Raw genomic sequence first — 14651 nt, forward strand, 5'->3', positions numbered from 1 at the left:
TCATTCTACTTAATACCTGAATTACTGTATCTCCTATCAATAGTCTGAACTGGTAAAGATTCATTCTTTTTCCCTAGATTTCTGTGCCTATTTAAACAAATGATGAGACTTCCACTGACTGCAGTAACATATAAGTCATACTTTTTGTACAGATTGTGGACTATCAGATGTAAATTCTCAGAATGAAGCAAACATAGAGAACTTGGGACTTGCAGGCCAGCCCCTTCTAAGAGTTTGTCATATATTAGCTACATAATAGTGTAAATCAGAAGCCTAAGAAAGTTACTGTCATCTCAGAAGAGAGTAAAGTGGGACTGATAGCCAGGTTAAGAACCTCTGCTCAACTAAAACTTTCCTATAGCCATACCAATTTCATGGTTTTGCCAAAATTTCTCCTTTTACAGCACTGGAAATGAGGCAGGGGCTAAACAAATTAAGGTATCAAAGCGATCACTTGACTAAAAATACAAAAAGAGTATGTGGAAAAGGAGGGAGGTGCTTTGTCTTGAGAAAAGAAATTCAGGGGCCAATTTAAAACGGCAGCCATCTACAAAAATGAAAAAAAAAAAAAAGAAGTATAGAAGCTGAGAGATCACAGGGAACTTTTCGTCTGAGGCATAAAGAGGATCTATATAATAAAGGTAAGTGAATCACAGAATCACAGAATCCCAAGGGTTGGAAGGGACCTCAAAAGATCATCTAGTCCAACCCCCCTGCAAGAGCAGGGTAACCTACAGTACATCACACAGGAACTTGTCCAGGCGGGCCTTGAATATCTCCAGTGTAGGAGACTCCACAACCCCCCTGGGCAACCTGTTCCAGTGCTCTGTCACTCTTACAGTAAAGAAGCTCTTCCTGATGTTAACGTGGAACTTCCTATGTTCCAGTTTACACCCATTGCCCCTTGTCCTATCACTGGATATCACTGAAAAAAGCCTAGCTCCATCATCTTGACACCTACCCTTTACATAATTGTAAACATTGATGAGGTCACCCCTCAGTCTCCTCTTCTCCAAGCTAAAGAGACTCAGCTCCCTCAGCCTCTCCTCATAAGGGAGATGTTCCACTCCCTTAATCATCTTTGTGGCTCTGCGCTGGACTCCTTCAAGCAATTCCCTGTCCTTGAACAGAGGGGCCCAGAACTGGACGCAATATACGTGAATACTCGAAGACAACTACAAAGAGTACACTGTTGAGCGATTAAGGGACTAGTCCTACTAGAAACTTCATATGAGCTAAGTGGTTAAGTCACAGAAACTTCAGAAAAATATTTTCTTTAAACTTAACAATTTGTGTGCTGGTTTTGGCTGGAAAAGGAAAAGGGTTAATTTTCTTCATATCAGCCCATATGGTGCTATGTTTTGGATCTGTGACCAAAACAGTGTTGCTGACACACCAGTATTTTAGCTATTGCTGAGCAGTTCTCACATAGTGTCAGGGACTTCCCTCTTTCTCATGCTGCAACACCCCCCCCCCCCCATCTCAGCAAGGAGGCTGGAGGTGCACAGGAAGTTGAGAGGAGACACAATCAGGACAGCTGACCCCAGCTGACCAAGGGGATCAGTCAGTTGCTGATCTCAAGCTCATATAACGTCATGCTCAGCATAAAAAAGCTGGGAGAAAGAAGGAGGAAGATAAAACATTCAGAGTGTCTGTCTTCCCAAGTAGCCATGACATATGACAAAGCCCTGCTTTCCTGGAAATGGCTAAACATCTGCCTGCTGATGGGAAGCATTAAATGAATTCTTTTGCTCTGCTTGAATGCACAGCTTTTGCATTACCTATTAAACTGTATGTCAATCCAAGAGTTTTCTTGCTACTGCTCATTCCACTGAGGGAGAGTGAGCAAGCAGCTGCGTGGGGCTGAGCTGCTGTCCAGGGTGAGCCCACAACAGTGAGTAAAGACAATGCATTCTATCTTCCTGCAGGAGAGTACTACTGACTAAGAGTTCATGCTCCCTTAGCCTACTAGTCTACAAAAATGGAATGTAGCATGAACTGCTGCTACAGATTCTGTGCCAGAATATCACAGTCTAGAGGAAAATAATGGCAGTCTCTATCGGTACATAACAACTTCTTCAGATGAAAAAAGAAAAAAAGGTAATTCATTATAAAATATTATTGTGCTTTGTTCACAGTCAAAAGAGTAAGACTGATGCTTACCATTACTTTTTATAACACTAGATTTTTTTTTTCTTTGGTCTTCTGGAACACCATAAATTTCTATCTGCACCAAAGGGTCAGCTTTGTTAGTCTTCGACAGGTTACTGGGTGGTAACTGATGACCACTGATGAGCTGAAAAATTAAAGTTGTAGTTCACTGAAATAACTGTAAAAATGAACTTTACATAGTAGCCATGTAGTAGTCATAGTAGCAAAAACTGTTCCATCAGAAACTACTATAAGAAGCATATACCAGATGTAAGATGTTATAATATACATATCAAACACAATGAGATTAAGAATATGGTGCTTCCTATTTAATTTAATTCTTTACTAATTTCATAGAATAGTTTGGGTTGGAAGAGCTGACTTTTAAAGGTCATCCAGTCCCACCTCCATGCAGTGAGCAGGGACTGTTCAGCTGGTTGAGCTGCTCAGAGCCCTGTCCAATGCGACCTTGACTGTTTCCAGGGTTGGGGCAGCCACAACTTCTCTGAGCAAGGTGTTCCAGTGTTTCCTCACCCTCATCATAAAAATAGATAAATAAATCTGATACCATGCTTTAAATAAAAATTTTCTGGTTTAAGTCTTTTTTCAATATTTAGTCATTAAAATTATACTTTATTACCATGCAAAATAATAATGTTGTGGAAATCAGTCTTATGATTTTTGCATTTTCTGAGATCAAGCTCATAAATTCTTATTAAAGCTGTATCCAGTGGACCAGCACTAACACCCACAATGACATCAGCATTATGTTACAGGGTATGTAGCAGACTGCCTTACCTGTGTTCCATCTCTATCACAGTAACACATAAAACCTCTGCATTTAGTAGGCTCCCTGATGTTTTTCTCCTTAATTTAGTTAGCTACCTGGAAATTTTGCCTCACACTGCCCTGTAGTCTGGCACCCAGCCTATAAAAGGATTTATGAAAGTCACAACTTTTTCTGCTTTCTATCTACAGTTCAGGACACCTAGGAGAGAATAACCATCTGTACTGTAATCTGCTTTTAGAAATAAACGCATGGAATATATCAAGAGAGATATACAAGCCTGCAAGCCTAGGTGAAAGATATGACTTGTGATCCAGATCTCAGGACTAAGCATCAAAACTCATTATAGGGATTCTTATTCTCCTGTTAACCACCTAAAAATCAAACCCCACAGATTCTACTTTTTGCTGAAGTATTTTCTGTATCACCTTGTTCCAAAAAAAATTCTAGCCTGAAATATTGAAGAACAGTGGCTTAGCAAACCCTGGTACTGTCCATTTCTTTCCAGAAAGCAGCTAACACCTTCACTATGTAAGATCCAAGCACTGATGGACTGCCCACTTACAGGGAAGGCTCTTTGACACGCGTGAATATCATGATGAAAATTCAGACGTATTGCCCAAGTCATGCTTCCCAATCTTACCCCACTGCCATATTATTTCTAACTATATTTCCCACAGGATAGGAAAAGAAGGAGATTTTTTCAGCACACAGTGACCAAAATCCGTAAATCCAATCGATTTTTGAGACCCAATGTGAAGTAGCCATATAGAGAGAGCAATAAATAACCCAGTAGGCTCAGAAGGTTTCTTATGGAGTACCTTGCATATTTGTATTTATGCTTCAAAGGCTGTATGCTTCTTGTTGATGGGAATTGTAGCACATCATGTTAAGAAGGATATTAAATTCCATAAAATTGGGCCCTGTGAGATTTTTGTGTTCACTTACATTCTTCACTCAATCACAGTCAGTTTGAGAAATTTGACCCCCAGTTGTTTTATATCTTTGTCTTCTGATAAGCAATTTTTCTAGTCTCTTCTTTAGCAGAAGCTGGTTTTCCTTTGACTCCTGCCCCTGACTCTTTTTGTCTTCAACCATTTCTTGGGTTTTGCTGCTGACTTTATCAATGGGGCTTTCTGCGCCCTACTGTCCCTCAGCTGTTAGGATGCCGTTGCTTCTTTGTATCCTTCACTACCCAACCTACAGTCTCAGTCTGCATCCTCAGTCTATAAAGCTGCCTTTCTCTTTTCCAGCTTCTTCCAAACACAGAAATTTCCTTACAATTATCAATGATTTTGTCTGTTTCCTGCATTATAATTGTGGATTTTTCCTCATCTTAATTAATTCCAGTTTTATACAGATAAGGGCTAAAATAACTGCTGTATATGCATGGGTGCTTGAAATCATCCAGTAATGTCTATTCATAATTGATATGCTTACTGTTAGGACACTAAAGTATTCTTGATTAGGTGCATACATTATGTAAGTATTTTATAATTGTTATTAACTAATGCTTTATCTCTACCATTTATTTTTCTGAAAGAAACAAAATATTAATTATACATTAATTTTAAGCTAATTAAATGGCATTTATGCCACTAGTGTACTATGTAATCAGAAATAGCACTTTTTCATCGGAAAAGGTATTCTAAATAGTGAACAATTGCAAAACATCTACTTGAACTCAAGTTTTTTTCTAACCCATTATTTTAAAAAAGGATGTATTTCTAATATTTTTTAGAAGTAAATCAGATTTTAATTTGAGAGAAGTAGGAAGTAGAAATAACTCAAAGGTTTATTGATTCAGCCCCCTTTTTACTCTTATTTATACCATTTTAGGATGATAGCTCTTTGTGTATGCACAGGAACATAATGAAATTTAAAAGAAGCATAAATCTTCCTATTGTATCTTTAAACATTTCCATTTGTCAGTTAGCATTATAATAGTATATGTGGTACTACTAATACTTAAAATAACACCAAAAGTGCACATTCAATTTTTATTCAGATTTCAGTCCGCACAACGGTAACTGACAAGTCCCTTTGTCAGTTACACTTGAAACACAGTGAAAGTTACATTTCTGCATACAGCACCATGAAAACTCATGTATTTTTACAAAGTCTTACAACTTCTGAACACCTACATATTTTTAGCAAACTTAAGTGAACTACATATGGGAAACCATCCAAATAGCAACAGATACTATATGACAGTTATAACATGTTGTTAAGAAAAAAGCATTAAACTTCTCAACAACCAGAAATGAGGATAAAATGGCAAACCAATAATACATAAAAATAGGTCTGAGCTACATGACATTTGTTTTCACATTTTATGGAACAAACCAAAAACTACCCTAAGCTTACCTTTATTGACAGAGACATGGGTTTACTGTATCTTCCCACATTGTGTGGGGTAAATGATGAACCTCGATTTCTCAAGAATTCTGGTTTCAGAATATAGCCAGAACCACCATTGTCTAGGAATTTTCCATTTTGCAATTCCATTTGCACTCCTGGTGTCTGGAAGTTTAAGGCCACTATAAAATCAAATAAATATTGATTTTAGTGATTTCCAGTCCATGCTACTTTATAAAACAGCTCTCTGACAGTAAACCCCAAAGCAAATAAGATTAAAATAAAAATCTTTGAACTCATGTATAAGATTGTTATTTCTCTTAAATTCATCAGTATTCAATGATGAATTATTCACGTGCAAAGGAAGTGCACTATTTAGAACTGCACCGCGTTTTAAGAATTACCCTATAGTTCTTTTTTACACTGCAGTTATGTTGCGTGATTTTCCTTTTCTTTCTAAACTAGACCTTGGACAATATGAAATGACAGATCTTTTTTCTCCATAAGGACTAAATTCACATACTTATTTCTCTACAGCAGCAAGACCCTGCACCCTGAACCTGCTTACAAAGTTTTGGTGCAGAAGGCAAAAACATAGGTTTATTACTAACCACAGTTATGGTGCAGAATTCATCACAAAAGCATGTCACCTGGAAGATCAGTAAGCTTTAGTTTAGAGTTAGAATATTCAGTACAAATACATATACATTTATAGAAGTAGAAGCAATTTTAAAAGTATTCTTAAATTTATATGAGTGATCTCTCTTCAAGCTTAATCCTCCATTACTGGTGTTTACTGTTAGTGTACACCTGACAGATTTTCCTTTCCTTGGCATCTCAAAACACTTCTGGTTTGCTGCAGGAGCAATAATAAAATAACACACTTCTCATCAACAGGATATTGTAATCCGTGAGATAAAGTCGATATTGAAATAGACCTGTTTAATGAAATTTCCACCTATTCCAGTACACTGGAGAGTCTTGTCACATTCAAAATAGAAAATGCACAAGTCAAATCAGTGAAGTGATGATAACATGACATGTGTTAAGTAGAAAATGATAAAAAGTGATTTACTTGATGGCTTGGTAGGAAAAAAAAAGAAGACTAAACAGTACAAGTGACTCATAATAATTCAGGAGGACCTTATTACATGTTCTTATGGAGGTAATCTAAGTACACTGAATGAACATTTGGCAGAAATCAGAAATCCTTATCTCATATGAAAAATGCAAGAAAATTAGATCTGTTTCACTGCAAAAAAATATTTGTTTCTTCACTGCTTTGATGATCCTTTTTAAAAAATCTGCAGTAAATGACACAAATAGGAACAGATCTGTAGAGTGAAGCAGCTGGTATTATGGATGGAATGTTTGCACTACGCATGTTTTCACTGGGGTTACTTCAGAGAGAGCTTTAGCTTGGTCCCATGACCTCAATACCAATTAATAGCTGCAATACATCAGGTGATCCCAGACTGCCATTCTCTATTTCACCTGAAAGGAATCCCATCTGTGCTAGCTAAGATTGCTCTGCAACATGACCCAACATGCAGTAAGGAGGAACAATTGGGAACCTTGAGTAAAAAAGCCCCAGACAAGCAAACAAAAAGAAACCAAAACAAAAAACCACAACGTGCACTCCTGTTTTGAACTACATGCAAGCACAGATTCTGTGTCAATATACAAAGCAACTTTAAGCCTATTTTACCTTTGGCAACAGTAATAACCTATTAAATGTTCATATTACCCACTGTACACCACTGCCTTTTTTAAAGAGGGTAAGTATTCTCTTGTATAGTTTAGCAGTGGTTGACAATTTGTTTTTTATGACTTAACACATCATCCAGAAACAGCCCCAAATGTGGTGCTATATGACCCTTGTATCTTAACACACTGATTCAAGCAGTGCAATTAATGTTAAAGAGCTGCAACCCTGAGACGCCTTGAAGCCCAGGTCCCGGTATGATATACAGATAACCCAGAATCTCTCAGTCCACGGGTAATTCCTAGGCATACTTTCAGAATATGTGGTTTCAAAAGTGTAACTGAAATTAGACAAATTGAACAGTCATAGCTTCAAATAGCAGCTTCCACATGATCAAACAAATTACATGATTGCACATAATGAGACTGTTGCTAGATTTGCCAAGCTTTATAGGCTACTAAGCAGGAAAATCTGATTTAACAACAGAAACAAGCAGAAGAAAATACTTTGTATTTCATCATATTAGGAAAATTACTTTTGCAACACAAGTGAAGGGCGATGTTATCATGAGTTGGTATCTTCGAACATCAACACTATATTTTTACATCATTTAATTTTACCTTAGAATAAGTAAAAAAAACACTGAACAGTAGTTTTAATTTACCTGCTGATTTCCCAGTTGTAATCCGATTATGGTAAGCAAACTGGAAATTTTATATTATATTCTCTGAGATGCCTACTTCTACTATATCTGTTTGCAAAATTCATAGCTGCTTGGGCATCCCAGGACACTTTATGGAATACTGTTGAGGCAGAGTTTTTCTTTTTAATAAGATGTAGTTATCACCCTTATACTTCTTGAGAAATGGCAAAATTCATAAAGTAAAACCTCTGTTTGCCGTTGTCTAGCAGTGTGGTCTTAGTAACATCTTTCTGCAAGGAAGATTGAGTTTTACCCAATGTTTCATTTTAGTTTTGCTAAATTCAAGAAATGAACTGTTGATAACATGCTTTGTACTGTTTTTATATGAAACAGTAGAAATTTAATGCATGTACAAATAGAGCTTCAAACTCCTGGTTTCGTTTGGAAAGAAGCCCAAACAGGCTTACTGTGAAAACATCTGAACAGTGCCTAATCTTAACGTATTGTTTCCATGGGAAAGTGAAGGCACCTGAAGTTTAGCACTGTGTAAGTTAAGCTTTCTCCTCAGTCCTTTCATTAATAGAATCATAGAATAGTTAGGGTTGGAAAGGACCTCAAGATCATCTAGTTCCAACCCCCCTGCCATGGGCAGGGACACCTCACACTAAACCATCCCACACAAGGCTTCATCCAACCTGGCCTTGAACACCGCCAGGGATGGAGCACTCACAACCTCCCTGGGCAACCGATTCCAGTGTCTCACCACCCTAACAGGAAAGAATTTCTTCCTTATATCCAATTTAAACTTCCCCTGTTTTAACCCGTTACCCCTTGTCCTGTCACTACAGTCCCTGACAAAGAGTCCCTCCCCAGCATCCCTATAGGCCCCCTTCAGGTACTGGAAGGCTGCTATTAGGTCTCCATGAAGTCTTCTTTTCTCCAGCTGAACAGCCCCAGCTTCCTCAGCCTGTCTTCATACGGGAGGTGCTCCAGCCCCCTGATCATCCTTGTGGCCCTCCTCTGGACTTGTTCCAGCAGTTCCATGTCCTTTTCATGTTGAGGACACCAAAACTGCACACAATACTCCAGGTGAGGTCTCACAAGAGCAGAGTAGAGGGGCAGGATCAACTCCTTCGACCTGTTGGTCATACTCCTTTTTAAGCACCAAAAGCTTTAGTATTGGCATCAAAATCAAAACAGCAGAGCAAAACATAGGCTTGGAAGACAAGCTGAGCAAAGGATTCCTGCATCAGATCCAACTATTCCCAAAACCATGAGGCCACATCTCCTTCAGATCAGAATATTTAATACTCAAGCCTTCTTGCAAAGTACCAAAGCTGCCATGGCTATCCCTGTTGGCCCTGGGTTAAATAACTTCTGTAGCAAATGCAAGTTAGAAATAGCCTAGATCCAAAAAGGTGAAACAATCCATAATGCGCAAATACAAAGGGCATATTCCATCCCACACCTATGTATTACAAGCAGTTAACTGAAGTATTCAGATACAGCACCTTCTATAATCACTACCATTCAAGACGTAATTGATTTTTAAACAGAAAGCAAAAGCTTTTGAAAACCAAAGTGAAGCATGAGGTTCTCAGATTTTTAAGTGACTATGATTTGAAGAGAGTTGAAGAAAACTGCATGTCTTTTGTCTGTGATGCTGCCTCCCGAATAATATCCCTATTAGGACTTTAAAACTGTCATTTTTTTATATTTTATTATTTGTCTCCTGGTTCTATTAACTATATTATGACCCTAAGCTTTAATATATTTTCTGTATTTAAAGCGGAAGATTTTAAAATGGATAAGCACAGATTTGTCACCAGTTTTCCTTAAAATGTGTTACTTAATTGCATTTTATGCCATTTAAAATCCATCTCAAAATGTCTGCATTTTATGCAATCTCAAAAAATATCATATGCAAAAAGCACTCAGTGCCAATATTTCTATCTCTGATTTACTCCACTCATTTGAGTCTAAAAGAGATGTAATAGATCACACTTCCAAACCTTTGATCAGTCTTATTGCCATCCTTTCAGGTTTTTCCAATTGAATATGTTCTTAAAATAGGCTACTCACAATGAATGCAATGCATCTTTTGTGCCTTATATACCCAAAATTTGAACTGAATTCCACACAGACTGGGAAAATGAAAACAGGATCATATCAGAATGCTCTGGTGTATTTTATCGTTGGCTATGAGATGATCTATGTGATTGGATTTGAAGACATTGCATTCATTTCACATTAGTACTCCCAGACAGGTGTTGACTGTCTATCCTTTCTTCTCACATGCAGGTCGCAGCTGTTCCCAATTCACCATTGCCCAAACTTACAGAAATATTTCCAGAAGTCCTTGTGTCCTTGTGTGACTGGGTAGCCCACATTACTTTCTCCAAAAGGATATAGGTGGCTTTTTAGAAATTTCATCCACAGCCTGAATAAAGGGCATACTAAGTATGAGTTGACTCAAAATGTGGATGAAAAGGGAGGATATTCCATCATCAGACTACCAACTTGAAACCAACTAAAGACGTCTGAAGGAAAGATAAACTGTAACATGATGACAAATTACCACCTGTTACATATACCAGGAAGCAAACAGTCATTTACAGAAGCAGCATACACAGCAGGAGGACCTCTTATCAGTAGTAAATAAATGCTATCAAACAAAAATATGATTATATTTTCATGATCTGAATGATAAATATAACACTAACTTCTAAGCCCTGTACAAACATTAACTATCACAATATTCTCAAGTACAAATAATACTGACAATATTATTCAATCTCATACGTGATCTGATGGAGTTTTCATGAGAGAAATCCAGTGCATACTATAGTACTCTGTAAACTCTTTTCACTAACAGCAGATATAAGGAAGATCATGTGCTCTATCAACAAGCGGCCAGAGCATGTAACCTGGAAAAATGGTGTAAGATGGTGTTTTTTAACACCTTTTTTATCTATCTGAGAAACTACAAAGACTTCCAGCATAATTAAGACTGCCAAATTACAACAGGGAGGCTCTAAGCTTGAGAATTACTTGTTCCGGTCCTGTCTTGACAAGTCGCTCTGATCCCCACTGCCACCTCTGAGTGCTTGTTAATTCAGGCTCATGGGCATACTGTCCAAAATCAGCTTTATAAGTGTCCTCAGGATCCCCTTTGCCTTGGACTTTATGAATTTTTAATTTTTTTGTGAAGCTTTAGCCCTCTTGTCAAATCCAAACTTTATGAAGAAACACTTACATCTTCTAGGAAAAAATATAGAGTGATGATTGGTTCCCTTACAGCACACAGCAGACCCAACTGGTTAGCAAAATTTTTTGCATACAAACTGTCTCTCACATCTTTTTCTTACCAAAAGCTCAATGTATTTTTTGACTCTCCTTGCAGAATAAATTGGGGCTTTAGCTTTAGCTATTCAGACTCCAAGTTTTATTAAGCTTAATTATAAAGTCTGGCTTTGCTTATCACTGATGCATTTTGAAACAGCTGTTCTTATTCTACAGAAGCTTAATTTATAAGTGACTTACATCATGTGGTATTCTGCTGTAATAAGAGGGACTACTCTTCTGAGAACTGAGTAACATGTATAACTGCCTGACACATCATGCTTGGCATATGCAGTCAGTATGTTCTTATCTGTGGGCTAATTCAGTATTATTGCTCTAAAGACACTATAACTGTCATTAGAAATGTCAAGAATTCAGTCATTCTAATATTTATAATTGCTGACATTGTTCCCACTTAATTACAAATAGCTCTACTGGAAAAAAAAAAGGTGTCAGGTGACTAAAAATCATCCATTGTCCAAATACATTTGCATCTGGTTTCAATTAGGTATCTTCTCTTGTGAGGCTGTCACAGAATCACAGAATCACAGAATCCCAAGGGTTGGAAGGGACCTAAAAAGATCATCTAGTCCAACCCCCCTGCAAGAGCAGGGTAACCTACAGTACATCACACAGGAACTTGTCCAGGCGGGCCTTGAATATCTCCAGTGTAGGAGACTCCACAACCCCCCTGGGCAACCTGTTCCAGTGCTCTGTCACTCTTACAGTAAAGAAGTTCTTCCTGATGTTAACGTGGAACTTCCTATGCTCCAGTTTACACCCATTGCCCCTTGTCCTATCACTGGATATCACTGAAAAAAGCCTAGCTCCATCATCCTGACACCTACCCTTTACATATTTGTAAACATTGATGAGGTCACCCCTCAGTCTCCTCTTCTCCAAGCTAAAGAGACCCAGCTCCCTCAGCCTCTCCTCATAAGGGAGATGTTCCACTCCCTTAATCATCTTTGTGGCTCTGCGCTGGACTCCTTCAAGCAATTCCCTGTCCTTCTTGAATTGAGGGGCCCAGAACTGGACGCAATATTCCAGATGCGGCCTCACCAAGGCTGAGTAGAGGGGGAGGAGAACCTCTCTTGACCTACTAACCACTCCCTTTCTAATGCACCCTAAGATGCCATTTGCCTTCTTGGCCACAAGAGCACATTGCTGGCTCATGGTCATCCTCCTATCCACCAGGACCCCCAGGTCCCTTTCCCCTTCACTACTTTCCAGCAGGTCAACCCCCAACCTGTACTGGTACATGGGGTTGTTCTTCCCCAGATGCAAGACTCTACACTTGCCCTTGTTAAATTTCATCAAGTTTCTCCCCGCCCAACTCTCCAGCCTGTCCAGGTCTCGCTGAATGGCAGCACAGTCCTCTGGTGTGTCAGCCACTCCTCCCAGTTTTGTGTCATCAGCAAACTTGCTGAGGGTGCACTCAGTTCCCTCATCCAGGTCATTGATGAAAATATTAAACAGCACCGGTCCCAGCACCGACCCCTGAGGGACTCCACTAGTCACAGACCTCCAGCTAGATTCTGCGCCATTGACCACAACTCTCTGCCTTCTTCCTTTCAACCAGTTCTCGATCCACCTCACTACTTGATCGTCAAGCCCACACTTCCTTAGCTTATCTATGAGGATGCTGTGGGAGACAGTATCAAATGCCTTACTGAAATCAAGAAAAACTACATCTACCGCTCTACCCTCATCCCTCCACCTAGTCACTTCCTCATAGAAGGCTATAAGGTTGGTCATACATGACTTCCCCCTCATAAAACCATGTTGGCTGTTCTTAATGACCCCCTCATCCTTGATATGCCTAGTGATGGAGTCAAGAATAAGTTGTTCCATCACCTTTCCAGGGATGGAGGTAAGGCTGAAAGTACCCAAAGCATTTCTGATGAACTGTCAAATCTAAAATCTAAATTGAATTTTGTATTTAGTTAATGTGTCAGTCTGAAAGTTACACTTCAGTAAGCCGGAGCATCTTTTGCTTGTCATTTCACTTATTTCACACCTGAATTACATGTTTTTCCATAATAATTTTAAAATTTGTTTGCCTTGTACTTCTTGGTAGAACAGCGTACATTATCAGCTTCCCTTTCCTGTTTTAGTCTGGGTCTCTAACACAGGATTTAAAACAGGTCATCAAGGAGTTCAGAGACAATTGTGTCCCTACAATTTTTTCTGTCTTTCTTTAAAATTGACTAGATTTCAGATTAATGATTTAGTGTTCTATTACTTATCTACAGTTGTGGATTTTGTGTATATAGCTGGGAAAATTAATGATAAAATTTCCATCTTTCTTTGCTTTAAAGTGAAATTCCAGTATCAACTACTCACACCAAAAAAAAAAAAAAAAAAAAAAAAAAAAAGCAACCCAACAAAAAACCTGCCTAAAAAAAGAGGTTTCCAGAGTAGCCCAACAGCTTCATCCCTTGGTGCCATTCCAAAGGAAAGCTGAGTATATTTATGTAGCTTCATGTATCAGGGGGGTATTCTCCCACCTAAATTGTAGATCTCTACACAAGTTAGCTGCCCCACTACAGCTAGTGAGATCTAGTCGATGAGGTTTAAGGACAATGTAACCAAAAATGGGTCCACACTTTTAAGGATGAGATTAATCATATCCCTGGAGTCTGCAGTTCTAATAGCTACCCCATTGGACTGAGGACTTATGGGAGCAAACAGTAAGAGGTAAAGCAAACCTTTTTTGGTGATCCATAAGCCATTATGCCTATATGGCCTATTACAGTTTTGGATTTTTTTCCAACTACATTACTTTATTCATAATAAACACATTTTTTTGTTCGGCATCTTAGTATTATCTTTCCACAACACACTGTTCAAAAGTATTTAGTAAAATTTATGTTGGTTGTGCAAAATCTAGTTTTCACTTCCTAAAGATGAACTTTTGGACTGCCAAAGCATATTAGGAAGACAGTAATAATAGGGGTATTGACCCCTGCACCTTTTCTGCAGCTGACCTCTTATGACTAGCCTTGTCCATGAAACCTTAACAAGAAGGAGTGTTCAACCAAGAGATACTTTTCTAACCCTTCTCATTTCATTCTTCCAGAGCATTGCTTGGTTTGTGAGCTATCAGGGAATCTTTCTTTCTTTCTCATAGCACATTCTCTGTGACTCAGTCGTGGGATAAGACCACAGCCACTGCAAGCCCAAACAAAGAATGAGCTCTAGACTGGAAGAATAGTTGCACAGAACACCCTGTGCGTGTTTTTGCCGTGAGGTGTACAATGTGTCAGACCTATACTCTGCCTTTGAGCAGGTGTTTTAGTTTGCAGCAAAATCTGGAGCCCAGTTTGGAAAAATAGCTGAAGCTTTTTTTAATGGCTGGAGACTAGCTATGTTACTTCACAGATTTCACTAGAAATTCAGGCAACAACAATTCATAAGCTCTAACGTAATGAATATTTTAAGTTTGTTTCAGATGTCACATTAGCTGTTGAAAAAAGCCGTGTTATAGAAAATGATTGCTTTACCCTTTTGCTGTGTTATAAAAAAATTTCCAGTAAAATAATAACCAAGAGTATGAAATTATAATGCAGAAAAACTAATTATGTCTGTAAGAAAAATCAGTATTCCAGTCTTTTAATAGAAGAGCTTGTGTTTTTCCTTAAATTCAATTTCATTAATTCATA

The 14651-nt window shown here is 38.4% G+C and overlaps 1 protein-coding gene across 1 annotated transcript in view; it reads right to left on the bottom strand.

Moving 5' to 3' along the window:
* Positions 1-14651, bottom strand: part of PLCZ1 (phospholipase C zeta 1) — a 56044-nt gene that overhangs the window by 3352 nt on the left and 38041 nt on the right. The window contains exons 10-11 of the mRNA XM_065683418.1: positions 5306-5478; positions 2164-2296 (exon numbers count right to left, since the gene is read on the bottom strand). Of these exons, the coding sequence (XP_065539490.1) occupies positions 2164-2296; positions 5306-5478 (306 nt within the window). The remainder of the gene's footprint in view (positions 1-2163; positions 2297-5305; positions 5479-14651) is intronic.

Source organism: Lathamus discolor, chromosome 1 (assembly GCF_037157495.1).
Source record: "Lathamus discolor isolate bLatDis1 chromosome 1, bLatDis1.hap1, whole genome shotgun sequence".
NCBI lineage: Eukaryota > Metazoa > Chordata > Aves > Psittaciformes > Psittacidae > Lathamus > Lathamus discolor.